The 25,028-nt window shown below is 38.4% G+C and overlaps 2 protein-coding genes, 1 long non-coding RNA gene and 1 other non-coding gene across 6 annotated transcripts in view; all 4 read right to left on the bottom strand.

The window, feature by feature from the left end:
- Positions 1 to 847: 847 nt before the first annotated feature.
- Positions 848 to 8,981, bottom strand: tomm20a (translocase of outer mitochondrial membrane 20). Its single transcript, XM_036574750.1, has 5 exons — positions 8,655 to 8,981; positions 5,171 to 5,217; positions 4,889 to 4,970; positions 4,422 to 4,564; positions 848 to 2,510 (listed from the first exon to the last, which is right to left on the bottom strand). The coding sequence occupies exons 1-5, from the start codon at positions 8,776 to 8,778 to the stop codon at positions 2,466 to 2,468; spliced, it is 441 nt and encodes a 146-aa protein (XP_036430643.1). The 5' UTR covers positions 8,779 to 8,981; the 3' UTR covers positions 848 to 2,465.
- Positions 6,028 to 6,160, bottom strand: LOC118811122. Its single transcript, XR_005007465.1, has one exon. It is a non-coding gene; the product is annotated as a small nucleolar RNA SNORA14 (small nucleolar RNA).
- A 2,009-nt stretch (positions 8,982 to 10,990) lies between the features above and the next one.
- Positions 10,991 to 12,892, bottom strand: LOC118810733. The gene is made up of 4 exons (XR_005007442.1): positions 12,531 to 12,892; positions 12,383 to 12,438; positions 12,144 to 12,229; positions 10,991 to 11,433 (listed from the first exon to the last, which is right to left on the bottom strand). It is a non-coding gene; the product is annotated as an uncharacterized LOC118810733 (long non-coding RNA).
- A 5,496-nt stretch (positions 12,893 to 18,388) lies between these two features.
- The window catches only part of arid4b (AT-rich interaction domain 4B), an 80,779-nt gene continuing 74,139 nt past the window's right edge, over positions 18,389 to 25,028 (bottom strand). For 2 of the 3 annotated variants that reach the window (XM_036574749.1, XM_036574747.1), the window contains 5 exons: positions 23,460 to 24,662; positions 22,681 to 22,794; positions 22,131 to 22,358; positions 21,841 to 21,987; positions 18,389 to 19,044 (listed from right to left, as the gene is read on the bottom strand). In XM_036574749.1, coding sequence (XP_036430642.1) covers positions 18,905 to 19,044; positions 21,841 to 21,987; positions 22,131 to 22,358; positions 22,681 to 22,794; positions 23,460 to 24,662 — 1,832 coding nt within the window. In that variant the 3' untranslated portion in view covers positions 18,389 to 18,904. The remainder of the gene's footprint in view (positions 19,045 to 21,840; positions 21,988 to 22,130; positions 22,359 to 22,680; positions 22,795 to 23,459; positions 24,663 to 25,028) is intronic. The other variant, XM_036574748.1, reaches the window with a different exon arrangement.

Genomic DNA, 25,028 nt, shown 5'->3' with positions numbered 1-25,028 from the left:
TTGCCGGTTTGTGGTTTGTCCTCCTCTGTCCACTATCAGCAGGTATTCAACACTGCTGACCAGAGCACCCTACAAGTCTTGCCATTTCAGAGATGCTCTGACCCTGTCGCCTAGCCCTAACAATCTGACTGTTCTTTTACCATCTAATATATCCCAGACCTTGACACATGCAGTTGTTAAGAGATAAATGTTATTCATTTCATTTGTGAGCAGTCATAATGTTTTGGCTCATTTGTGTAAAGACAAGAATACACATCTACAATGGTTATACAAATAATTAATTATTTAAGTTAATTACTACAGCTTATGGTTTATTAATGTTGAAGCTCAGTTTTTTTTATGTTTTCTGATGCAGTGAAGTTATAGGAAGAATTTCCCTTTACCTTTTTGATTCTCTTTATTTTTACTTTATTTTCACATGTACACAGGAGGTTTTTTAAAGCTATTTGTTGACAAATTCATTATTTGTTGATATAAATGATCATTATTTGTGTGCCCATTCTTAATATGCTGCCTTCACCAAACAGCACAGCAGGGTATGCAGGCATTCATCAGTGAGAATTGAGGACTATGACCAAAGCGTGCCATGTGTCGCTCACTTGTCCACTAGGACAAAATCTTTTTTTTTGCTTATAATCTTCACAAACAATGCATAAAACTTAAGTCCTATATGCACCTTATTCTTCCATACTAGGGAAGCATATAAAATGAACCCAATGGAACAAATAACTTTAAATGCTCCACTGAATATTTCAACTATTTTAATATTGACAGCAAGCAGCCAAGCACCTGCAGGGAAAAAACACTATATTGAAATAGAACACAAAAATAATCCCCATTTCCAGATTTTAAATCGGTTTATAGTTTTATTCCTGGAAATTCACAGCAGAAGTGGACACAGAAGGCCAGAAACGGGGTTTCAGTTGTTTCCCTTCTGGTAGTTTTGTGTGGCATACAGTTCGGTTCACTACCTGTGCCAAATTCCATGTTGGCAACTGAAACCCAAAAGCATCAACCTACTGGCAACACAGGAGGAAGAGGAAGCTAAAACGATTTCCAGCTCTCTGGAGAAGAGAAAAGATGGCCAAACTTTGTTCTTTTCCATCTTTCAGGTTTTAATGCAATAAACACTATAAATAGCAACTATGACAAACGTACTGGCTCTGTACTGTCTAGAGAATTGCAGTGTGTGAGGCCAGAATGTTTAAGGGGTGGGATATGTGGCAAACATATATACATTTTTACAATATACATTATGTATAACAAATGTCATTTTTATGAGGTTTGATACTTTGGAAAATATATATACCAGCTGTGCTAGATCTAAATAACAAGTGTTTAATTTTAATAAACTGCACTACATACAACTGAAAATGACTATGTTCTTTTTGATGAAACATGCAGTCTGTCAGTGTTCTTAAAATACTGACGTTATCACAACGATAAATATATTGTCCAGCCCTAGACCAACATGTTTATTAAAAGAAACATTTCACGTACACTTGACCATTTCCGTTTAACGCATGGAAAGAAAGTGCCTTATATTTAAACTAACAAAAAGTCAAAGAAACAAATCACATGGCCCTGTAAATACAGAATGGTTCGATTTAAAAGTTTCTCAAGCATTAATGCGTACTTTAAATCCCATATCTTTGGAGACTGGTGTTTTCACAGGATTTAGGTTCAAATATTGACTTATGTTGACTGCACACTGTTACTGTCTGAAGGAGTTGCAGTTCAGCTGTCCATCAAGGAATAAAAACAACTTCCCACATTGCCCCAGAAAGTCTACTTGGTGGAGATTTTCTTTTATATTACTGCCTCCCACTGGCAGAACACTGCATCACAAGAGAATATTTTAAAACATATCCTGAATGTAGTGTTCATAAAGACACATGGCAAACATTCGTATGTGAAACACCTCACTGAAAATGAGAAACTGTAAATGTGTAACTATTGTGACTTGACTCAAATACACAGTATACACTGAAAAAGAACACTACTTTTCACATTAACCTTTATTTTAGGACTACATAGAAAAGAGCTTTGAAAAAGATACTATGATTCAGATAAAGTAGAATAACCTTTGTTCTTCGAACAATACATAAGTAATGAACAATAGTTACTGTTTTTAAACCATAAGAAAAAGTGACATCACATAAGGTCTCTTGAGTGTGTGTGTGTGTGTGTGTCAGCCTCTGCCTATCAATAAATACATAATTCATTTTAAATAAAGGCTTGTCTAGTCAAGACATTTTAGGCCATCAGAATAAAAATGCAGGGGACAGAAAGTTTATCAACCAATAATTGAGAATGTGCAGTATAGAAAATAAAAAAAACAAACAAATAAACATAAAGAGACAGACTTCACAGCAGCACTTCAGAGGATTTGCAGTTGTCTATGGCGAAACTCCGCTGCTAGGCCACGATAACCAGCAAACTAAAACCTCATGTTCATCACATTCTCATTCAACATCATCTTCAGCCAAGCTCTGTGCACTTACTACCCGCTATAAAAGAAGGGAGAAAAGAAAGGAGGAAGGGAGGGGTGGTATGAGAGAGAGAAAAAAGAGACTTTGAGTCTGCTGAACATTGAGTGTTAACTATGAATCGACTCTAAGGCTATGTTCACACTGCAGGTATTAGTAACCCAAATCCATTTTTGTTTGTTGTTCATGTTATTATTATTTATTTTAAATGTAGCCCATTTCATCGATTGCTTATCCATCAAATCCAGGGAACACACTGTAAAATATTAAACATATTTGTATGATATTAAAAGTGTTGTATTAAACATCCAGAAACATTTGAAAGGCAAAAACTAGACAGAAACAAACTATGCTTTAAACAATCACATCCATCTAAGAAATGTCTGGGCAAGATCCTAATATTCTGGGGTGGTGCATGATTGACAACCCTTACATATGTACTACCTGAGATTAGGAGTTTACTTTGAGAGAGGAGAATGTTGGCAAAAACACTGGCCAAGTATCGGTCATTGGAAAATTATTCACAGGATGTACTTTGTACATGTACACTGTAAGCCCAAAACGGCAAGATGAACCTACTTCGAAAGAAAACATGGATTTAGGTTGGCTTTAAGATTAACAGACCCCTTTCACATGTTGTCAGAATCAGCTGAGCAAATCACTACATTAAATTTAGAGGACAAAGAGCAGACACCAAAACAACCACATATAACAAAGTTTAACAGAAAACCCTGAAAACTGTTTTTTAATGCCGGTTTTAGTTGTAAAATCTGAACAAACAGATCAGGTTTCTTTTGTTTATCTGACTGTAAGAGGAATGCTAGCAAATGGAAGCAAAGAAGCAAATTTAGTACCAAAAATGGAATATACAGTTATAATGGAAATATACACAGAAACTTTACATGTATTGTTGATTTCTGAAGTGGAAAATAGTAAGCACAATCAAAAAATAAAAAAGACAAAAATAAAATATTGTGGCATGTGCAAAAGTTTAGACATCTTTCATTAAAGTCGCTAAGCTTAATTAAAGCATTAGGCCTTCAATGACTTGTTCCTACAGGGTAGGGAGCTCAACAATGGTCATTAGGAACTGTCAGCCCATGACAGTTCTAGAGCATAATAAATTCTTTGACTCTTCAAATCGTCTTAACACTTAACCATGGCCTCCTTTAAGCAGCTGGCTGAGAATCTGAAAATTAAGCTAACTGATGCCTACAAAGCAAGGCAAGACTATATAAAAAAGATACATATCAAGGTCCAGCTCACAAGCTCCACTGTCCAAAATGCCAATAAGGACTGGAAATTTCTGAACTGTGAAAGTTAAGGCAAGATCTGACAAAGAAAGCTATCAGAAAACATACCTAAAAAAGACACCATGAACTACTTCAAGCCATTAGCTCATAACAGGCTGCGGAAAGTGTTTGCATGTTATGATATCTGCCAGAAAGGTGTTACTAAGTACTGACTTAGTAGGGTGTCCAAAGGTTTTCCCACATGCCATAATTATTTTATTTAAGTTACTCAAATGTAAAGTAACTGTGCATTAGCATTTGCAGAAAAAAAAAAATATTTTAGTTTCCAGCAGAGGTGGTGTTTTCTTCTAACCAATGTAAAAATAAAAAAATATGTAATTAAGCCAGGAGTGAGAGTTGCGCAAAGTTCTACATACAACTGAAAAAAGACTTAAATAATTTGAGCATTGAGCTTGCAATCTTGATTGCCCCGAAGGCTAAAAACAAGCAGTTAAGAGGTTTTGAAGAATGCATTAAAAGTGCATCATCATAAAAAGTCTAAGCTTGGAAACATGTAATCTAAGCCTCAAACAGAGACTGTATTTTGTGGTCCAATAGGGGCTACAATGGGATAAAATGCTCCCAGAAAACAGTAAATGTGGCAGATTTGTTGTGTAAGAACATTATGTAGTGCACACACCTGGCTGATGGTGGGTACTTTGGTGATAAGCATCTGGAAGACAGGTGGAGGTAAAGTCTGCTGGAGCACCTGCAGGAGCTGCTGTGGCTGGCCACACACAGCAATGGCATTGGTCAAGTGGTCCACACCATTCTCATAGTCTCCTAAGAGGAACAAACATTTCAGCTTTTTATGTTAGCACTCAACAAATAAGAAAACGTTACATTTGGTAATGTTACAGCACTGGTCATCATCACAGTCTGGAGCATCTGACAAACTTGGTCTCTTGGGTTTTCAGCCAAAACTGAAGTGGACTAACAATGGGTTTGGATAGATCTCAAGAATTTCTGAGTTTACCACACTGAAGCTGCACTTGAATGACTGACAAAGTCATAAACACAAGCAGCAAAACTGGGCAACTTTTAGAGGACCAGCCGAACACACTAAAAGTGAGGAAATAATTACAAATATGGAAAAAGAAGCCTTACCCTGAGCTAGCAACTCCTCCCCAAGCTGAATCTCATCAAGGAAGAACTGCTGCACAGCCCCTGGATCCTTGAGATCTGGCAGCTTTATAGAAAGAAAGAAAGGAAAAGAAAAAAAAACATCTTCAGATTATGTTGGAGGCTCTATCATAGCCTTTACATGGGACAAATTCCTGACATTACAGCAAAGATTAAGATAACAGTATTTCAATAATGCTGACAGATATGGACACAATATTCCTTTTCAGACCATTAACATCATATTGAAAGAGACTTCTTCCTTACCCTGGCCAGCCCAGACTTTTCCTGAGCAATTTTCTGCTTTCTCCTACCTAAGAAAACACAAAAATGAAAGCTAAACCTTATCTGTGCGAAACTGCTTTGAATCTTTTTCTACTTCCATGCTTATTTGTTTACACTGCCAGTGCTTGTCTTACTTGTTCCTCAAAAGGAAATACACACAATGTAACTAAAATAACAGTCATTTTGATGAGGCAGCTGCAAGTGGTTTATTCCATGAGCATAAAATTCTAAATTTATTTATTATTTATTATTCTAAATTACTTTCAAAAGTCCAAACAAAACTGTACTGACCGGAAAGTCACAGTAAGTGCCATCATCTGTCAGTGCCTCTGAAGAAAACAGCCAGTGAAAATTGTAAACAGCTGTTGGTATATGAAAACATAACAGTTCAAAAACAGCTGCCTCAAAATATGTTGTGCTCCAACTTAGCTTGCAACACACCTGTACCAGATATTTAATGTTCTTAATTGCTAATTTACTTTTCATATTGGATATGTTTATTTCATTACATTGAAAATGTCAGATTAACTGTGATTTTGCCTCATTAAAAACAAGAGGTTTATTTCTGCTATTGTGGAATTAATACAATGTTGAGTTGGATTGACGCAAAAGTTACGTGAATTCCAATCTGACTGCTCAGACAGAAGTCATACTGACCCACATTATATGTCTATCAGATTTTAGTGCCACACATAAAAGTGGCCACAATTGAAACTGAAAATGGAATGGAAATGTCAGTCAGCATGATTTTTGCTGTTAAAAAAATTGCAATTTAAGAAAAAAAAAATGTTTTAAGGCCACGTTTACCTACAGTATAACCCTAAGCCTAAGAAAGACAGTAGTGTACTAGAGGTGAAATAGCCAAAGGTCACAAAAAAGACCCTTAACTTTGGATAGTTCTAGATGTTGATCTTGCATTCTTGCTTGTCCCAAAAGCTAAAACAAGCAGTCGGGGGGTTTTGAAGAATGCATGAAATGTGTATTATCACAATAAGCATAAGCTTGGAAACAACTAATCTAAACACTAATATAAACATTAAGATTACTTGACCACAAACAGATCCAAACTGAGCAATTTACTACTTCCTGACAATCCCCTGTCCAATACTGCTTTACATATTGTCACTGTCCAAACAAAACCAAGTATCTGCCAAAAAGTAACTTTACAGGAGAGAGCAAAAACATTTACTACTTTTAATGTAAGTCAATGTAAAGATGTTATATTCAAAGCAATTTTGGAGCATTTCTATAGGTCCAATCGTTGTGAAATTGGCAAACTAAAGGACATCTGCTGTACGCAAATGACAAAAAAAAAGTAAAAATCAAAATAACGGAGATGCATGTTTTTCTTTGGACTGCGAGAGTATGCAGCCCATGTTGTAGACTGCCCTTGCTTTGACCATGATGACCACTGTCTAAGAGGTTTTGTTTTACTCTGAAGTACACTTAGGGGCAATAGAAAAGGTACAAATTTCATTACGCACTGGTTACCCTAGGTCTGATCAACTCGGAGGTTAAATAACAACACTGATTTATTAATCTCTTAGAAGATATTAAGTTTTGAAAATGTACAGGTGCATATTAATACCATTTTTCCACACTGAGTATGAAGCTGACAGATGACGCTTTCAATTTTTAACTGAGTCAGTCATTTTTGGGTTGTGCAGAGCATTAAATGGGCAGTAAAAAGTAGGTATTAAAAAGTAAGCAGACCGATCAGAACTGCTTTGTCATGATTACTCTGTAGTTTATTTACTCCTTTTTCAATGTGTGGGATTCAAGTTTCACCATCATTATCTTCAGTAACCTTGTCACTGTTATTGCTTGATGAATCAATTTCCTTTTCTTCCTGTGTTATCAGAGTGACCAAAAAAACAAAAAACAAAAATAAAAAAACAAAAAAATAGAGGATCATAATTGGCAAAGTAATCACACCTTTTTGAAAAGTGGTCTCTAATTATAAATATGCTAATGCAGGACATGTTAATGTCGGTTCTACAATATAGAGCTAATAAATAATCCCACCTCCAACCAAACCAAACAAAACAAGTGAAACAACAGAGCCGATTTTTTTTTTAATGAAGCACGAATGTTGTCCTATCAACAACTAAAAATGGAATTCCACTGATTTTTTTTTTTTTTAGAATTTCTGCATAATTTGGTCATTGATATGTAAACAAAGCCATTCAGAGTGGTTTGATATGAAATGGTGTATTGTAGTGAAATTTGTTGGCTCGGATGTTCTTTACAGTGGTGGTGACAGAAACCAGGGATCACACTGTCTACAATGCAAACACAGCCTATTTAATATTTACTATCCAAAACTACCAGCAAGGCTACAGGTGTCTTCTCTAATGTGAAAGTTTTCTTCAGGTACCATTTTGCCCCGCAACGCTGTGCATGTATTTTTCTACCATGACAAAATGGTGGATGACAAAATATTTTGTCTCAGAATCATAAAATAATGTCTGAGGTATCAGTATATTCACAATGTAATGTATTAATTTTCTGTGAGGCTTTTTTTAAGGCAATAAACACGGTGGCAGGTTCCTATCACCACCACTGTGAACAATTCTGACTTGGCAAGTTTCTCTGTAATGAAATATTTCATATCATACCCCTCTGTATACATATACATACACAGATTATATGCATATTATACATACATATTAACAATGTAATTATGCAGAAACCTTGAAAAAACTATGGAATTGCAACACTGCTGTTTGTAGGTTTTATTTGTATTAGAAACATCCACACGACATATAAACAATGTTTCTCTGCTGTTGAGACCAGAGTGCCTCTCTCTCCCTCTATGAGTAATTGTTGATGTGAAACCACACTGAGCTATTTCCTAATCTCAGCGTAGTAATAATTTTCTGTTTCGTTCCCACCCTGGTCAAAAAAAAAAATCATTTGGGTCTTCGAATCAGCACCGTAATACGTCAAAGTATAATCTACGTAACGTAATATTAGCTAATACGAGCACACTGACACACAATTGTCTACAACTGCGGTCAAACAGGACGCATTTCTTTACCCTCCACTTTCTACAGTGACTACTTTGCAAACAAACTGCCAAATAAATGACTGTAGTAATTACGCCCCCAAGTCAGTTTTCAGAATCAGGTTAAACAGTGCTAACTAGCAAGTAAGTGAGAGAAACGCACTAATCTAAGCTAGCTAACTAGCCTACCTGATGATTTACACACAGTCTACTACCCCCGCCTTATTAACCGTCTTTGCGTTCACTGTTTGGTACTTTTAAAGAACCATTCACGGACTGAGAAATACTAGCTAACTACATACCAAGCAAACCTCTGTTTAAACTACTTAACTAACTTCGCCAAGTGAATTCCCACATTTACCCTACGTTGGCCATGGCCAAGTAGTTCGCTGCTTTGCTAGCCAGCTTGCTACCTGACAAACTATCCCACCACACAGCCGCGTGCTCTTTGGGACTCACGTTCACGCAGTCTTTTTTTGAAGTTAGGATCACTTCTTCGTTTCCTGTCGAAATATATACAGTACCCGACAAACAAGGCCCCGCTGACGCCGAGTGCAATCGTACTAAATTTACTGCCCATCATTTCTGTTGAGCAGTAAATGAACCTGAACTGTTAGCAATGTTGCTACCTACTGCACGGTGTAACCATCAGTGACAGGAGGAAATCCGTACTGCCGACCTCACCGCCAACGGGAAACCGTTGCACTGAGCACGCGCACGAGGCGGGGGCCACATTCACAAGGCCATACCGGAAGTGAGCTGCTAATGCACGAAAGAGAAACTCTGCTTTCACTTCCTTTCATTTTAGGCTGATTTCAGTTCAAAGATAAAGGCACACCTGAGCCGTTTTAGACCACGTTGTGGCCCTGCCCTCCTTTAAGAGAGACTGTCATTTGATCCACAGGCCTGAACATCACTTTATAGCTTCAAAATAAACGTTTATAACTCCTTAGTAATACAAAGCACGTAGCGGGTTCGGCGAATATTCATCATCATTATTACAATAATTTACATTGTCAATTATTCACATTCATTTATTTGTATATCATTATTGTAGTATTATAGTATTAAAATACACGTATAGTTGAGGCTGACTTCTCTGTGTCGTCTTTCTCTTGCTGTTCTTATATTTCATATATTTTACCCAAACAAATAATGGCGGAAGAAGCAGTAACCAAAAGTCATCATGTGCTGAAAATGTACTGAATGGTTGCGATGTTTTATGCTCCCTTCAATACATTCATACTTGCTTGTACACACTGCCAAAACAGATGAATTACATCTTTAGTTGCATTTTTACAGAAAGAGCAATCAACGTCAGGCTTGTATCTCTTAAGAAAAGCTTTTGCAGAATGGATTAATTTAAGGATAACTTCTCTCATTTTTGGGGAAAGTTAGTATCTAAGTGGCAAGGACCACACCCTCTGTCAAGGTGTATATTCTACAATAATGTACCAGTATGGCATTATACAAGGAATCATAATATCTTTCTGGAATAAGGCTCTAATTTTACAGTTATTACATTGGTACTCTGTAGAAAAGCACACACTGTCAACAGAAGCATTTAATAAATCAGGACTGATCAAATGGCAATGGAAAATTAACACCCCTAAGCAACATAGTCACTCCAGCTGGAATAGGATCAAATTCAATGGCATACTCTTTAACAGAGAGAGGAATTTTATATTTTTGCAAGAAACTTTCTATACAGCTTACCATTTGAGTCAAGAAGTTGGCTGAATGAACTGGTTTTTTCTGAACCAGATTTCCAAGACAGTTTATGATTTGTTTTTATTATTCTAGATGTAATATCAGTGTGTAGAGAAGTTATGCTTATAGATGAGAGACTAAGCCAATAGCACCTAGTGGTGGAAATTTGATAACTTGTTTGGCATTTTTTGGATTAAATAACAAAATAACAGAAACCTCAGGCTAATTTTAGAGAAAACATAATTGGGATTTGGGTTCATTATTACTGTATATACATATACATACATACATATATATATGTTTTATTTTTCCATACAAAGTTAGACAGCGTGTTATCGATTTCAACAACACGTTATCAACCTCCAGAGACAAAGCAGCATAAGTAACTTGGGGTAATCCCTCTGTTTACCTCCTTTAATACATAAATCTTATCTTTGTAACCATGAGTTCAGTGTCCGAGTTATTTTCAAAAAGGGGGAAAATATTTAACTGGCACTTCATATTCTGAACTGTAACAACTGTTATTCCTAAATATGTAACCTGATCTCTCAAATTTTCAAATTTAAATTAAGGCAGAGACCAGAAGCGTTTGAAAAGTAATCAATCAGCTCTAGAGCATGGGAATTTGGGAGCCATTCTTCAAAAAGTGTGGTGTCATCAGCCAGCTGGCTAACTATGACAAACACCCTGATAGCAAGAGGATAGTGGACCACTGTCGGCCCGCTAATGGCAAAGCTGGCGGTCCACTGGCGTTTTACTCAGCATTTTCTGGGCGGCCCACCAGCGGTTAAGCAGAATAATAGACTAGAATAATAATAATTCCACTTTTCATCGCTCATTTTTCCCTCACAGTCGAATTTACTGATTTCTCCTTCCTTCCTTCCTTTAGTTATACTTTATAAGGTAGTTTAGTAAATAATTTTAATCTAGTCTAGTCAGCAACAACATTTTCTATAAAATCATTTTATATCAGGCCTAGCCATTATTTTTATATATATATATATATATATATATATATATATATATATATATATATATATATATATATATATATATATATATATACACACATACACACACACACACACACACACAAAGATTTCTGCCTCCTATTATGCTAATAAAGTATGTCAAGAGCTAAAAAATACCGGTGGTGTCCTACGGAAAAAAAGATTCCCACTGTCAATCAGAACTTGACATTTAAAGAAGGTACTGCACTGTGCCCACTTGGCTAAAATGTAAACTCTAACGACCCCAGGATATTGCACATTCCTCCATTAACAATACAAATAACTAATAACAATAAGAAATATTGGAAACCAACCCTTCACTCGACATAAAACAAAATCCAGAAAGGAAAACAAAACCCACAAAAGTCTCCAAACTGGTACCAAATTAAGTAAATAGAACCTTATGTCATTATGGTATTAAGAAAAACACCAAAAAAAGAAGCCATAGAAAAGAAACAAATAAAAGGGTGGGAAAAACAGTGGCTACACCAATATCTGCACCCTCGTCTTCAGCCACTCTACAAAAGGAGACAAAAGGTAGTTTCAATATGTATACACACAAGTGCTGCAACAGCTTAAACCTCCAGTAAAGTTAAGCTGGAAACCCTATTAGCACCCATAGCCTTGTAGCCTTAGCCGAGAGGGGGTTCAGTCCCGAAGTGGCATCTGGCAGCAGGAAGTGGCAACTCCGCCGTCCGGAAATGGCACGTACTGGCATGTGCCACCGATAACTGGTAACGAGTGGCACATGCCACTCAGGAGTGGCACTAGCCATTTACTGCTGGCCAGCATTTTGCTGGGTGGTGGGGGAGATAATTATATTTACATGTTACCAAGTGCTAAGTTTTGAAAATAGCGCCTCATGCTGTTCATAAGGGAGTCAGTAGTGGAAACTATCACAAAACGTGACAAAAAATTGATTGATTGCCCCCTTGACCTATATTCATCCATACTGTCAAGAGCTCTCAACGTTACATCAGTTAAAGTGGGGATAACTTTGTTTTAAACACACAGGGATTGATACTGAACTGTCACAGGGGCGGCATGTGCCACTCGTTACCAGTTATCGGTGGCAGGTGCCATTCGCTAAGTGGCACATGTCAGTACGTGCCATTTCCGGACGGCGGAGTTGCCACTTCCTGCTGCCAGGTGCCACTTCGGGACTGAACCCCTGCAGCCTTAGCCCCAGTGATTCTTACAAGCACTGTGTGAAATAGGCACACATTACCTCTTTGTAGGTTACATTTACATCAGTAACTGTGACTGCTGACACCCTCTGGAAGCTCTCCTTCAGTCACCAGCCTCCACAATTAACTAAACATAATAAATATCCCACAGTAAGAAGCGCTAGCCTGTAGCATTTGGGACTAGAACAAATGCTAAGCCCTTCCATTGTATATAAAACACATTAAAACCCCCAACGGCATTGCTTAACCAAGCTTTAACAATTGAAAGTAGGTTATTTACCTGTATCTCATCTTTCTGACTGTTTAAGCAGGGCAAACCACCAAGACTTCTTTCAGCTACAGAATCAATGAAAACAACCCTTTAAGCTTCTACACAGAGAAACTACCACAGTGCACATATCAATAAACCTGCTAAAATAATCACATACCGTTTCCAGTGCGTACACACGAATAAAAGTCGGAACCTCCAGACTACAGTGGCGTTCTAAGCACGTTGTTTGAACAATGCCGGCATACTAGGGATCTCGTGAGAGCTCAAGATATTCGCGTTTGCTCTCGACACTGAAAACTTGCCTTCCTGCTGGGTCCTTCTGTTTCCATAACAGCTGGTACCTAGTGTCACACAGGCTACACATATGTAGGCCGTGTAAAAAACCACATACTGCCACACTAAACAGTATGATAATGACATTCACCAATCTCCAAATACTACTTTCTGGAGATCACGTGTGTTCATGTATTATGGGCAACGGCGGGCACGGCCACCCTGATACAATCGCTGCCGCCTCAGTGATCCCCCTTCTACCCACGCGCCCGGCGAGTGGCCATTAGAGATGAAACGATATTAAAATTTCATATCACGATTATCATGACCAAAATTATCACGATTATCGGTATTATCACGATATTGTTCAAATTTATTTGAAAAGTAAAATAAATAAAAAAAATAAATACTGATACACTAACTGAAACACTTTTCACCAACTTTTATATTAACACAAATAGAATTGGCAGCAATATGCACTTTTTGTTTGCATAAACATTAAAAAATAGTCAATACATTTGTAGTATTACTTTTTTATTACTTACAATACTTGTAATACTCTGTAAACAAAAGAATAGCAAATTTATTATTACTGTTATTATTATTATTATTATTATTATTATTATTATTATTATCATTATTATTACTGTTATTATTTTATTCTTCTTCTTCTTCTTATTATTATTATTATTATTATTCATTACAATAACTAGGGATTTCCCTGCATAGAGAATTAAATCTCGACCAACTCTGAGGTGGGTCTTAATGGAAAATGACTACTTCTAAGACGTGCTGCACTCGGGGGATTTCTGTCCGAACTGCAGCTGCAGCATTACTGTGCCGTTGTGGCGCTGAACCCCTAATCAACACAGTGCAGCCAAAATCACGGAGGAACTGCGTGACCGCGCTGTGAGATGCAGATAGCGCAGACCTCACACAGCGTGTCTTCACCTGTGGAGCTGCGTCTCTAAAAGCACTTAAAACTAAAACATAACTTAATTAACGCGCATCTGAGCTGCAGCAGAAACACTCCTAAAGTTTAATCTCTGAAACTCTGCAGCACAGCGTTTACTCGCGAGGTCCCGTCCCAAAGCACACTATCCCCCCTATGTAGTGCACTTCGTGGATCATGAAATAGCAAATCCTTCACCCAAAGAGTGCAAGAAACGGTCGACTAAGTCATCTATAATCAACATTAACAACAGGTTACAAACTCCCTATTTAAAGCTCAGCTGCTTGTTGATGATGATCGTGTTTGAACAGTAGTGCCCTATGTAGGGGACACTGAGCGATTTGAGACGGTGTTATTCTCCTCTCCGACAGTAAACACTGCAAGCGAGACGAGAAAGGGGAGCTGTGCAGATTGAACTTCTGCAACGTCTCGTTAACTCAGAGCTCATTTTGGAGACGCTGCTCCACAGAAATATGTGTTAAAAGCTTTAGTTTCGATTCACAGCTGATTCACCGACAGTTCTTCTTTTTCTTTTTTCTGACGCTAAAAGCTTCCTTTTGTATTATTAACGAACCATAAGCATAAGTTAAACCACACAGACCAGGACATCTCTTCTATTTCGGAGTCCACAGACTTCTCCGTTAAAGTTAACCTTTCTCTATAAAGTAGCGGGTGGTGGTCGCGAAGATGACTCGTAAGGTTTGATGTGTTGCCCCCTTTCGCCGCTATCTTCTTTCGGCCTGTTCTGCAGACAGGGTGGTCATCTGCAGACAGGGTGGTCATCTTCAATTAACTTCCCTTCTGCATCCTTATAAAACCCAAAACATGACCAAACGTCAGACTTGGTCTTCTTAGAAGGCTGAAATATCTCCGAATCTCTGTCACTACATTCTGCCATGTCCTCCCCTTTCTCCCCCCCCCTCCCCCCTCCCCTCCCCCCCTCCCCTCTATACACACACACACACACACACACACACACACACACACACACACACACACACAGAGCTGCGTCTGAGAGATGATTCTGCCTTTGTTTGACTCTGTACAGCGAGTTTTTCACACCGCGGTTTTAACGATACTTTAAAGTTCAAACGGTACTACTAACCGTCATTAATTTTACCGCGGTTTACCGTGAAACCGGTAACCGTTTCATCTCTAGTGACCATGTATATGTTGCATAATATGCTTCTATCTGATATACATTAGGTTCTAGTGCCGTCAACGAATGTTCTAAATTCGATTATATAATCGAATTGTAAAAAACATCGATTGTGAAAGTTAATATTCGGTTGTTAAAAAAGCAGCATTACCCGTCTGTCACGCGTGCCTGGGCCGCTGCACCGAACGCAGTGCATGACGGACAGGAGTCGCACAACGTCACTTTCATGAATTAAAATGAAGTGTAGGTCCAGCTGAAACGATCGAATATTTCAACAACAGCCGTGTGGTAACGATGGCAGAGAGTTGACAACCCAGCTCGACCGCAGAGAGAGCGATCTGCTCTCTGAGCAATCTAAACAGCCCGTTTGGAAACACTTCGGAGCAGAACTTGGAGGTCAGTAGATAGCAAAATTATGGAGATAACGTTTTATGTAAGCTATGTAAGCTACAGTTTCCATTCCAGCACTAGCAACCTGAGGGAACATCTGACTTTACCTGAAACTATGAACATACATCCTCTAGAAGATGAAGAATATTTCAATAATTTATTTCGTCAGACATAGTATTTGGTTTCAGCGTCGCTCCAAAAGTGTTTTGTTGCTGTGTCTCGTGGGTGCTGTGTTGAACGCCACTTGTTTATCTGTTCTCGTGCATATGCAGACTGAAAAATCCGAAAGAAATCCGAGTAAGACTACCAGCTCTAATAAATAGGGGGAATTTTCTTTACATGACCATTTTAATAATCAGATAACTGCAGAAATCCAATTATGATCTGATTATTGAGTGCACGTTTAAATGCACTTAATAATCAGATCCTAATCGTATTATTCTGATTATTTTTGTTATCTTCCATAATTTTCACATATTTCAAGGTATTCGTGTTTAGTGTCTTTTTCTTGCACTTGCTTGGCAGGGCATTGCTGCTACCTTCATTTTTTCATATAGCTTTACCCTGCAATAAGCCTCATAACCGGTAGACATACTGGGCTTCAGTTTCATGGATGAAATTTAAGTACAATGAGAGAAATGTAGCGCTTCCAGGCTACTCGTGCTAAAAGCCACCATGCACAGATAGGCAGTGAAACTTGGGAATTGATTGTGTGAACTTGTACATGAAACAAATATACTTTTTGGTTTTCTTCGCTTCTGTGGGCTCTACTATTAAGGGAAATTCCACCATTAAAAAAAAAAATCAGCAGAATTCAGTCATTGAGATGTAAACACTCAAGTAATTCAAAGTGGTTTTATGTGAAAAGGTCATTTAAAGGAAAAAAAAACGTTTTTACAATGGTGGTGATAGGAACCAGGAGTTGCACTGTCTACAACGCTATTTTCTATTCAAAATGACCCACAAGTGTCTAAGTAATGGATGATAGTTAAAATATAGGTAAGACAAAAAAGTTTTTCTTTGCTATTTAGTTGTTATTTTTCCTTACAACATGCAGGTATCCTTTTTTGCAATGACTGAATAAACACATCCACACAAGTTTATATGTGGTGCACTTCACAAACAACTAATTAATGATTTAATTATGCTGAAAATTTTGAAAAAAGGTGGGATTTCCCTTTAACGTGTGCATGTGTAATGTTTTAACAGCTCTACTACATATAAAAGTCAAGATTAGAAGTCACAAACTATGTCATTTATTTAAAACTGAGGATCTTACATTTGTACAATAAATTACATAATCTCCATCCTCTGATGAACCTAATAAATATGATAGATCTTTGCCACATTCTCACTCTCTTACACATGGTCTCAGAACTTTTTTTTTGGTAAAGATCCATAAAACTTTACAGTCCGTGTACAGATTGTAAAATACTTTTAAATCACACTTAAAAAAGTCTAATACAAGCACAGTTTAAACAGAAAGAAATGAAGACTAAACAGGAATGAAAAAGCATGTAACAGAATTTGAAAACTAAACTGAAAACTAAAGTTGTGCCACATAAAAGCAAAACACAAAATGAAAATGGAGAGGAGAAAAGGACATGCTTTTACCTTCAAAATGTACACAGACACTACAGTTAAAACGGTAAAACTGTCTGTACAGAAAGTACATATTATTAACAGTGCAAGATATTAAATAGCTTGACTCAAAACACACCTCTTAATATACAAATGTATAACAAAGGCATACAATTACATACAAGTGCCAACCAGTACAGACCTTCAGGTTATGGTACAATGGGGAGGCTATACAAAGGAAACACTGGAGGTGTTGTCAGTATTGTACACACATTAATTTTTTTTTGTAGTTATAAATGCACATTTGTGTAATTGTAACCTGTTCCCTGGCCAGGGTATGCCAATCCAAACCAATGTTTATGGAGGAGAGAACACCAGCCCCCACCCGCCCCATTCCCCTCCAACTCCCAAGGTAAAGCCTGATCAGTAAGAGCTATGACAGCACCACAGATGATTTGAATAGCTGGGACTGGGTCATACTGCACTTTTTGTGCCAGAGCAGACACAACTCCATGTGCACTTGAACAAACAAGTGTTAATTACAATATTCCCGCCAGCAAGAAAGAAGGAGCAACGGCACACACGCATGATAGTAACACAGAAGATGATCACGTACCTTCCTCTATCTTTATACAATCGTCGGCAAACCTTGTCCTTTCGTATTCTCAATACGTAAACTGTATATATTACTGCAAATGTATGTCACTGGCCACAGCGCTCAACTGACTTTTCCTCTTAACAAATCACAGAAGTGCTTCTTTAAACCAATGGACAAGCATAAAGGAATAAAGGAAGACATCATACAGGAGGCTACATATGGAATAAAGCAGGTTCCGTCACTGCAAGTGATTTCCAACAAACCTTTTTTTTTGTCATTGCACTTCCAAATACTGCCATATTAACTGTATTAACTGTTCAAATCCCAACTCACAGGGATTTTGTTTTATATCTATCAGTAGTAAAATAAATTTAGAGTCCTGGCTGCTGGAAAAAGCACTTCATTCTCTCTATGTAACCATCTACAATCATAATAATAAGTTTCAGTTTAGAAATACTGAATTCTATTTTTTCATTTATATTTGTTATATAAACATTATTAGTAGTAAACAGCCCTTGGCATGATGACTTTCATTCACACACCCCTCCTGTGTCTTAAATAACAAGACAAATACATTTCAGGGGATTTTGCAGCAGTATAGGCTCGAGTGGGTAACACTTGAGGTGACGGGCCAATAAGTATATATATCTTTCATAAGGCTTTTTATAAGCGTTAAATAGTTTCATAGATTAACATTCGAGTAGTATTATTCCTCTTGGCCCATGCAAATTAGACCAGCCCTGGCCGTTGTACTATGTTGTTCTGAATAAAGAAACGCAGCCATAAGGTTATAAAGAAACGCAGCCATAAGGTTCCAATAATGTGAACTTCTAAATGACTCATCATTTAACACTTACAGAGGCGATATGAAACATACATGCACCTCTTTAGTTGTAGGTTACCCCTCAACCTTTCTCTCTCGCTGCATTATTCCCAGCAAATGCCTTAAAAGAGGAACTTCAAGGCACTACCACATGAACAGACGTACTCATCCACAACATGGCCATCAGTGAATTTCCTTAGCTATAAACTCTGTCATCATACCTAAACAGGATTAAGATTGTGGATGTGGATGTTAACACGTTTAGATGTAGACCATGGCCACTAAACAAAACTGTTAGGTGTTTGGATTTCTTGTTAAGATACAGGTACTTACACCAGGAGTAACAGTGTGTTACTCTGGTCTATCACTGCAGTATCCTTGCCACAGAAAGAATCTTCATGGACATAGTTATTGCTCAGAACTGAAAAAAAACAAACAAAAGCAAAAACAAAAGAGTATTCCATAAAAAGATTGTTTTATGCATTGTTCCACCTCTTCTTCCCAATCTTTTCAGAAAAAAGTACACTTGAGTGCAATTAGCTTGCAGATGAAAACAGCTGTCAATAGAAAATAGTGCTTCTTGTTGTCTGGCTCTGTTGTTTTTAATTCATCTTTTTCTCTTTTTCTTTTCATTTTTGTGCCCCGATTTGCGTCCATCAGAGTTTGGGTCCTACAGTATGAGGGGTAGTAGGCCAGAGGCTTGGCTGGGTGCTGGTTAAGTGCTCTGTGCTGCAGGAGGGTCATTTCTCTTCATGTCACCTGCACTCCACTGAAACCCCAGAGTTCTGTGACGAGCCCGACACTGCAGGGTCAGCGAGAGTCAGCATGACCGCTGCCGTCAGAGAGCTGGACGATGGCGAAGATGAGGAGGAGGATGAAGCTGCTGCTGCACCTGCTTTGGTCAGAGCAAAATTGTAAAATTGCAGTTTTAAAACAATGATTTATTGCAGTGATTAAAAATGCAATGCACAGATATAAACATACAGATATACTAAAATAAAAGATACAGTATAGTCCGTAGGTTTTTGGACAGACATTTTCTTTTTTTTCCTTTGACTCTGTACTCTCACACAGTGGATTTGAAATTAATCAGTGAAACAGAGGTAAATGACACTGGTAAAATAAAAATACAATATCGTAGGTATTTATGCTATATATTCCAGTATACTAAACATGAGTGAACCCCTGATTCAAGACTGGTCTGCATTTTTTCTTTAGACTCAAATCATTTATGTTCGATATGTAATGTAAATGCCTTGATTCACCCAAACACCCAAAGAACATTTGTGACTGGTCAGGACATTCTCAGCACACAATTTAAAAAAAATTCTTCTCCCACCTCCACACTCAGCAAGCTCAGAGACCTTTCCTAATATTGTGTTTTGGAAATAGCAAACAATATATTGTGCAGAATTTAAGCTTTAATTTGAATGTGTTTTCATCTGTACTGGATGAACCATACAGAACTGATTGAACATTTTACTCATTGTCCCCACATATTGGGAGAATTCACAAACCAATTTGATATACTGTATCAGTATCTTAATAATCTTATTATACAGAATGGATATTGGTCAGATCTTAGCCTTAAACACATTAAATAATGTTTCATAGTCACAGTAATTATAAAACTGTAACAGCACATTATGTACTTATCACTGCTTTAACAAAATTTGTCCTTTAATGCAAACCTCAACTGCAAAAAAGTTGGAACAGTATGTGAAACGCAAAAAAAAGAGAAAGAAGTCATTTAAAAATCCACTCTGGTGTGTATTTAAAATAAAACAAATATGTTTTAATGCCAGTAACATACTTCAAAAAAGTAGGAACAGGGTAAATTAGGACTAGGAACATTGTACAATGTTAACAAACATAAACAGTGATGCAATCATGCTTGGGTATAAAAAGAGCATCCAAGAAAGGTGTAGCCCTTTATGAGCAAGGATGGATTGAGGCTCACTGCTTTATTTATTTATTTATTTATTTATGTATTTATTTATTTTTTTAAATTAACTTTTGTTTAACCAGGCAAGTTGTTAAGAACACCTTATGGCCACCAGGCAAGCAGCAGACGCCATTTGAAAAGGGAAATACAAGAGAGTAACTACTGAAGAGCTACAGACAAACCCAATGAGAAAAGAATTAATTACCTAAAAAAAAACAAAAAAAAAAAACACAACAACAACAACAACAACAACAACAACAACAACCACATGGCGAGATCGAGAAACAGGTACAAGTATCATTAAAATGTTCTTTACATAAATCTTAAAATTAGAAATAAATAAATAATTCAGTTTTTTTGTAATGTGTTCTAATCACATGCAACAGCAGACTGAAAGAAGCCATAAGAAGTGTTTTAGGGACTTTCAGTGGAATTGTAAAAGAAAGACCTGGTGTTATATTTAGCAGACACTGGTTGTACATTGTAAGGTGCTGTCTGGCCTGGAAGAGTCCTATAAATTAATGTAAACCAGTGCATATTGCAACAAGTGTGTACGGAGGGGCAAATAGCAAAAGAATAAAGAGAGCTGTCCATTTTGTTAAATGATAAAGAACATCAAGCTTCCGAGGTACACCTTTACATGCCAGTCTGTAAATAGCATCACCGTAATCAAGCAGAAGAAGAATAGCCATTTGAACTAGAGTGATTCTGGCATGAGTGATTCATAACATGAGTGAAAGAACAACGTTTTTTTTTAGGTCGAAAAACACAACTGAATGCTTGTGACCTTCAAGCCCTCAGAGGGCACTGCATTTTGTGATGGATATCACCACATAGGCTCAGGAATACTTTGACAAACTGTTGCCAATAAACACTGACTGTACTATGAACAGCGGGAGCCGTATGTCAACAATGTCCAGAAATCTGAAAGGGCAGATGCATATTACAAATGTATATTATGGTCTGATGATTTTTATGAAAATAATAGATGTCATGTTCTCTGAGTCAAAGAAGAAAAGAACCATCCAGATTGTTACCAGCATAAAGTTCAAAAGCCAGGGTCTCTCATGGTATGGAGACCTGGTACTGGTGCTCATGGCATGGTTAACTTAATGCTGAAAGATGAGTACTTATTTTGGAACAACATGTGCTGCCTTTTAGATGACTACTTTTTCAGGGAAATACATGCTTATTTCAACAGGACAACGACAAGCCACATTCTCTACATGCTATAAAAGCATGCCTGTGTAATCAGGGTGCCTAGACTGGCTTGCCTGCCATGAAAAACATGTGGTGTATTATGAATCACAAAACAAAACAAGGCTTTGTACGATTGCACAGCTAAAGACTTGTATAACAGAAGAACAGCAAAAAAACTTTCAAATCTGGATGAATTGTCCAACTTTTTTGGAATTGAGGTCTGTAGTCATAATGTGATATATAGTTACAGTGTATGTATCTGGGTGTTACCTTGCTCATAGAAAATGATCCCAAGTCCACACAGTGATGTATATAGATTTTATTTATTTTTAGATTTTATTTTTACTAATACTTATTACTTATTCCTGACATTCCTGTAAGTGTAAAAAGGAGATACGAAGTCCATGTTATGTCTAACACTGTGCACTTCAAGAGAAACTGTTTCATTCCAAATCCAGTGAGCAGAACAGAGCTGTGTCCCTGTCAAACTATACATTATCTACAATAATACAATATTATATACAACTTATATTTCAGATCACTTACTTTCTCGCTCCTTTTTTTTCATTCGCTTTCGTCGTCTGTCAATGGAGGCCACTTCAGATTTGAGGGAGAGATAGTGATTCCTGATGTCCTGCAGTTTCTCCTGAAGGAATGCTATTCTCTCTAGACTACTCATCTTTTCCAGATCCGCTGGAAAAACAGGTTTGAAAACAGAAACAAGGCCAGATATTTTAATTTCTATATCACAATATATTTCTATATTTAATATCTATATCAATCAGGATTCCCCAAGATGCTTAAACCTTTATTATTCTAAACCACACATCACTTACACATTTGAAAACTCCACTTGTAGATGCGGGCTCCTCGGCTGTTGCTGTGCTGCTCTTTGGGCTGTGAGTGATCTGAGTCACCATGTTTGTGGTATTTTTGGGACGGGAGTGTCCGACCAGAGCACTTAGGTGGGGTGATTGCCTTTATGTCAGCTGTGCTGCTCTTGGACGTGGGTGATTTGGCAGTGCTGTCGTTGATGGACTGGTCCTCACTGTCACTGCTGTTGGCTAGAGAGAGAGAGAGAGAGAGAGAGAGAGAGAGAGAGAGAGAGAGAGAGAGAGAGAGAGAGAGAGAGAGAGAGAGAGAGAGAGAGACCTAATCCAATTAACTAAACCTCTGGAAAGGCCTATCGTCTTTTCTTGTATGCTAACAACTTATTACATGTGTATAAAAAAATTGCAACTACAAAAACATTTTTCTTCACAGATCAGTAATTACAGCAAAATGCTGGAGATCTAACTAGTGGATAAAACAGGTGGGAACTGACACTGACTAATTTACCCCAGTGAATAAAGGTGGGTTAAACAAACAAAAAACAGCAATTTTTACCTGTTTTGTGGTTCTTTTTGGGATGCAAGTTTAGGGTCTTATGACTTCGCTTATGTTTCTTTGATGTTCCACCTCCCTGGGACTCCTTGTGCCGTTTCTGACTGGAGGATGAGGCTATGAAATGGACAAGAACTTAGCAAAGATGCCAAGGAAATCACATCACAATTTTCACAATGAATTTTCTTACTGGCCATTTAATCGGGGACATCTGCCTGATGAAGTTGGAACACCCTGGTCAAATTACATGTTTCGTTTTTCTAAAACACAGCCTCTGCAGCGAACAAACTTAAATATTGCATTTTTTCTGCAAATGTAGTGCATAGTATGTATTAATTTGAATTTAACATGTATGCCATAGATTTTGCACATTTTTGCTTTTTAATTTTTTTTCCATATGTTAAATTCAGAAACAGTAAGAAACAGTAACTGTGTGTTGAAATACGCAGAAGTGTGTTCTCTGTATTTGCTTTTAAAATAACAAAAACGTAATTTGACTAGGGGCGCATGGACTTTTGCATATGACTGTAGGTGCACAGTGTAGGTATTCAAATATTGACTGTTGCTGTGTAATTTATTAATCAAAATTAATTGAAAGACCACTATAGCACCACCACTAACCAGCTATTATTATGGGTGGTTGATCGTTCTCATCGCAGGACGAGGGCGCTGTGCTGGTGAAAGTGTATGGTATATGTATCTGTGTATGTCACAGGTAGGAACCTAATAATCTGTCAGGTCAGTGCACAGTACAATCTAATTTTAAAAAACAAAGTGCCTACCTTTGGCTTTCTGTTCACCTTCCTGCTGGCTGCTGCTACTGAGAGTCAAGCTGCAGTTGCTGTTACTGGACAGGTTGCCGTCAAAGGCTTTGGAGGGGGATGCGGCTGCTTCTTCCTGAGGCAACTCTTGAAGCTCACAGCCCACACTTTCCACCTCCACCATGCTGCTGTCTGACTCGCTGCGGCCACCAACGCATTCCTCTATCAGGGGCCTAGCCGGTGACTCAGCCGGGGAGCAAGAGGCCAGGACAGAACTCTGAGGGGGTGGGGAGGACGAGTGCGTCTCAGCCAGTGCTTCTGTGGACTCAGGCGTGGTGGGTGGCGTGTTGAGGACGGAGTTGCTCCCGCTGCTGGGGTACTCCTGGCTCTTTTCCTGCGGGGTCTCTTGTGGTTCCTCGACAGGTTCCTCTTTCTGACTGGGCTCTGAGCGAGGCTCATCCAGGGCATGCACTGCTGGGGGAGGAGAGTTGGCCGCCTCTGTGTCCGAATCTGAAAACAACTCTTTCAAGGTCTTCTTAGGCCACTGGGCCTGGATGCTGGACCACACGTCCTTCTGGCCTTTGGCACGACAGCTGGGAGCTCGTTCGTCCATTCCGGCTGCCATTTTGGCACGTTTCTCAGGGATCTCCCAGAATCCAGAGGACCGCCCGCCCTTGGTCTTCTCCTTCAACCCATTGTACTTCTTCGAGGGCGAGCCTTTGTTTTTGGGGTGTACTCGAGGCTCCTCTTTGGCCTGACTGTTTGTTTGAGGACCACTCTCATCTTCAGAGCTGCTGCTGGATTGGCCTCCCCGGTCATCCACAGCACCAGAACTTCTCTCATCCAGCTTTTTCGGTGAACTGCTGGGCAACCAGTCTGCCCCCCTACTGCCCCTTGTTTTGCCTTTACATTGGCTTCTAGGGGTGCGCTCAGTTGGTCCTTCAGGTTTTCTCCTCCTGGTGCTGGGCACCTCACCCTCATTCTCTAGCTGTCCCTTCAGCTTGCCTGTATCTGTGCTATCTTGGCTGGCCGGTTCCTCAGTGCTGCTCACATTTGCTGAAGCCTTCATATCTTCAGTGGACAGCCCACTCTCCCACTGAGTGGGTGTGTGAGGACGTTCTGGTGGACCTCCTCTTCGAAGGCTTAGCCGACCTCCTGGACCCTCATCGTCATGATCACCATCATCCTCCTCGTGTTCGCTGTCATCTGTGGAGCTCTCAGATGCTGCAGGAAATACACAAATAGGTATGATTAATGATGGATAACCTCTCTTAGGGCCCTTTCACACCTACTAAACCAAAAACTGTGGGTCTCTGTCGGATTCCAGGCAAACCCTGGCTCAGTTCACACAGCTAGCTACTGACTGCATAATCTGCCTGTTTTAACATTTGACTCTTTACAGACGCTCAAGTCATTCTAGCAGCATGAGCTGCTGCTAATACCAACAGACAGTATTTCTAATTTTATTCAGTGTAATTGGTAAGAAAAATAAAGAATATACAGTTGTATGCAAAGGGTTGGGACGCCCCAGTCAAATGACATTTTATTGATTGTTTAAGTAAATATTTTCAATGATTTTTTTATTTTCTA

The sequence above is a fragment of the Colossoma macropomum genome, unplaced genomic scaffold (genome assembly GCF_904425465.1).
Source record: "Colossoma macropomum unplaced genomic scaffold, Colossoma_macropomum, whole genome shotgun sequence".
In the NCBI taxonomy this organism is placed as follows: domain Eukaryota; kingdom Metazoa; phylum Chordata; class Actinopteri; order Characiformes; family Serrasalmidae; genus Colossoma; species Colossoma macropomum.
Note: the sequence above shows the minus strand (reverse complement) of the source record. Positions and strands in the feature narration are given on the sequence as shown.

Bases quoted from the DNA above. Each gene is read 5' to 3' on its own strand.
- tomm20a (XM_036574750.1), bottom strand. From the start codon at position 8,778: ATGATGGGCAGTAAATTTAGTACGATTGCACTCGGCGTCAGCGGGGCC. The intron at 5,218-8,654 runs GTGAGTCCCAAA...GTGTTTTCTTAG, and splicing joins CAAAAAAAGACTGCGTGAAC to GTAGGAGAAAGCAGAAAATT. The intron at 4,565-4,888 runs GTAAGGCTTCTT...TGTTCCTCTTAG, and splicing joins GGAGGAGTTGCTAGCTCAGG to GAGACTATGAGAATGGTGTG.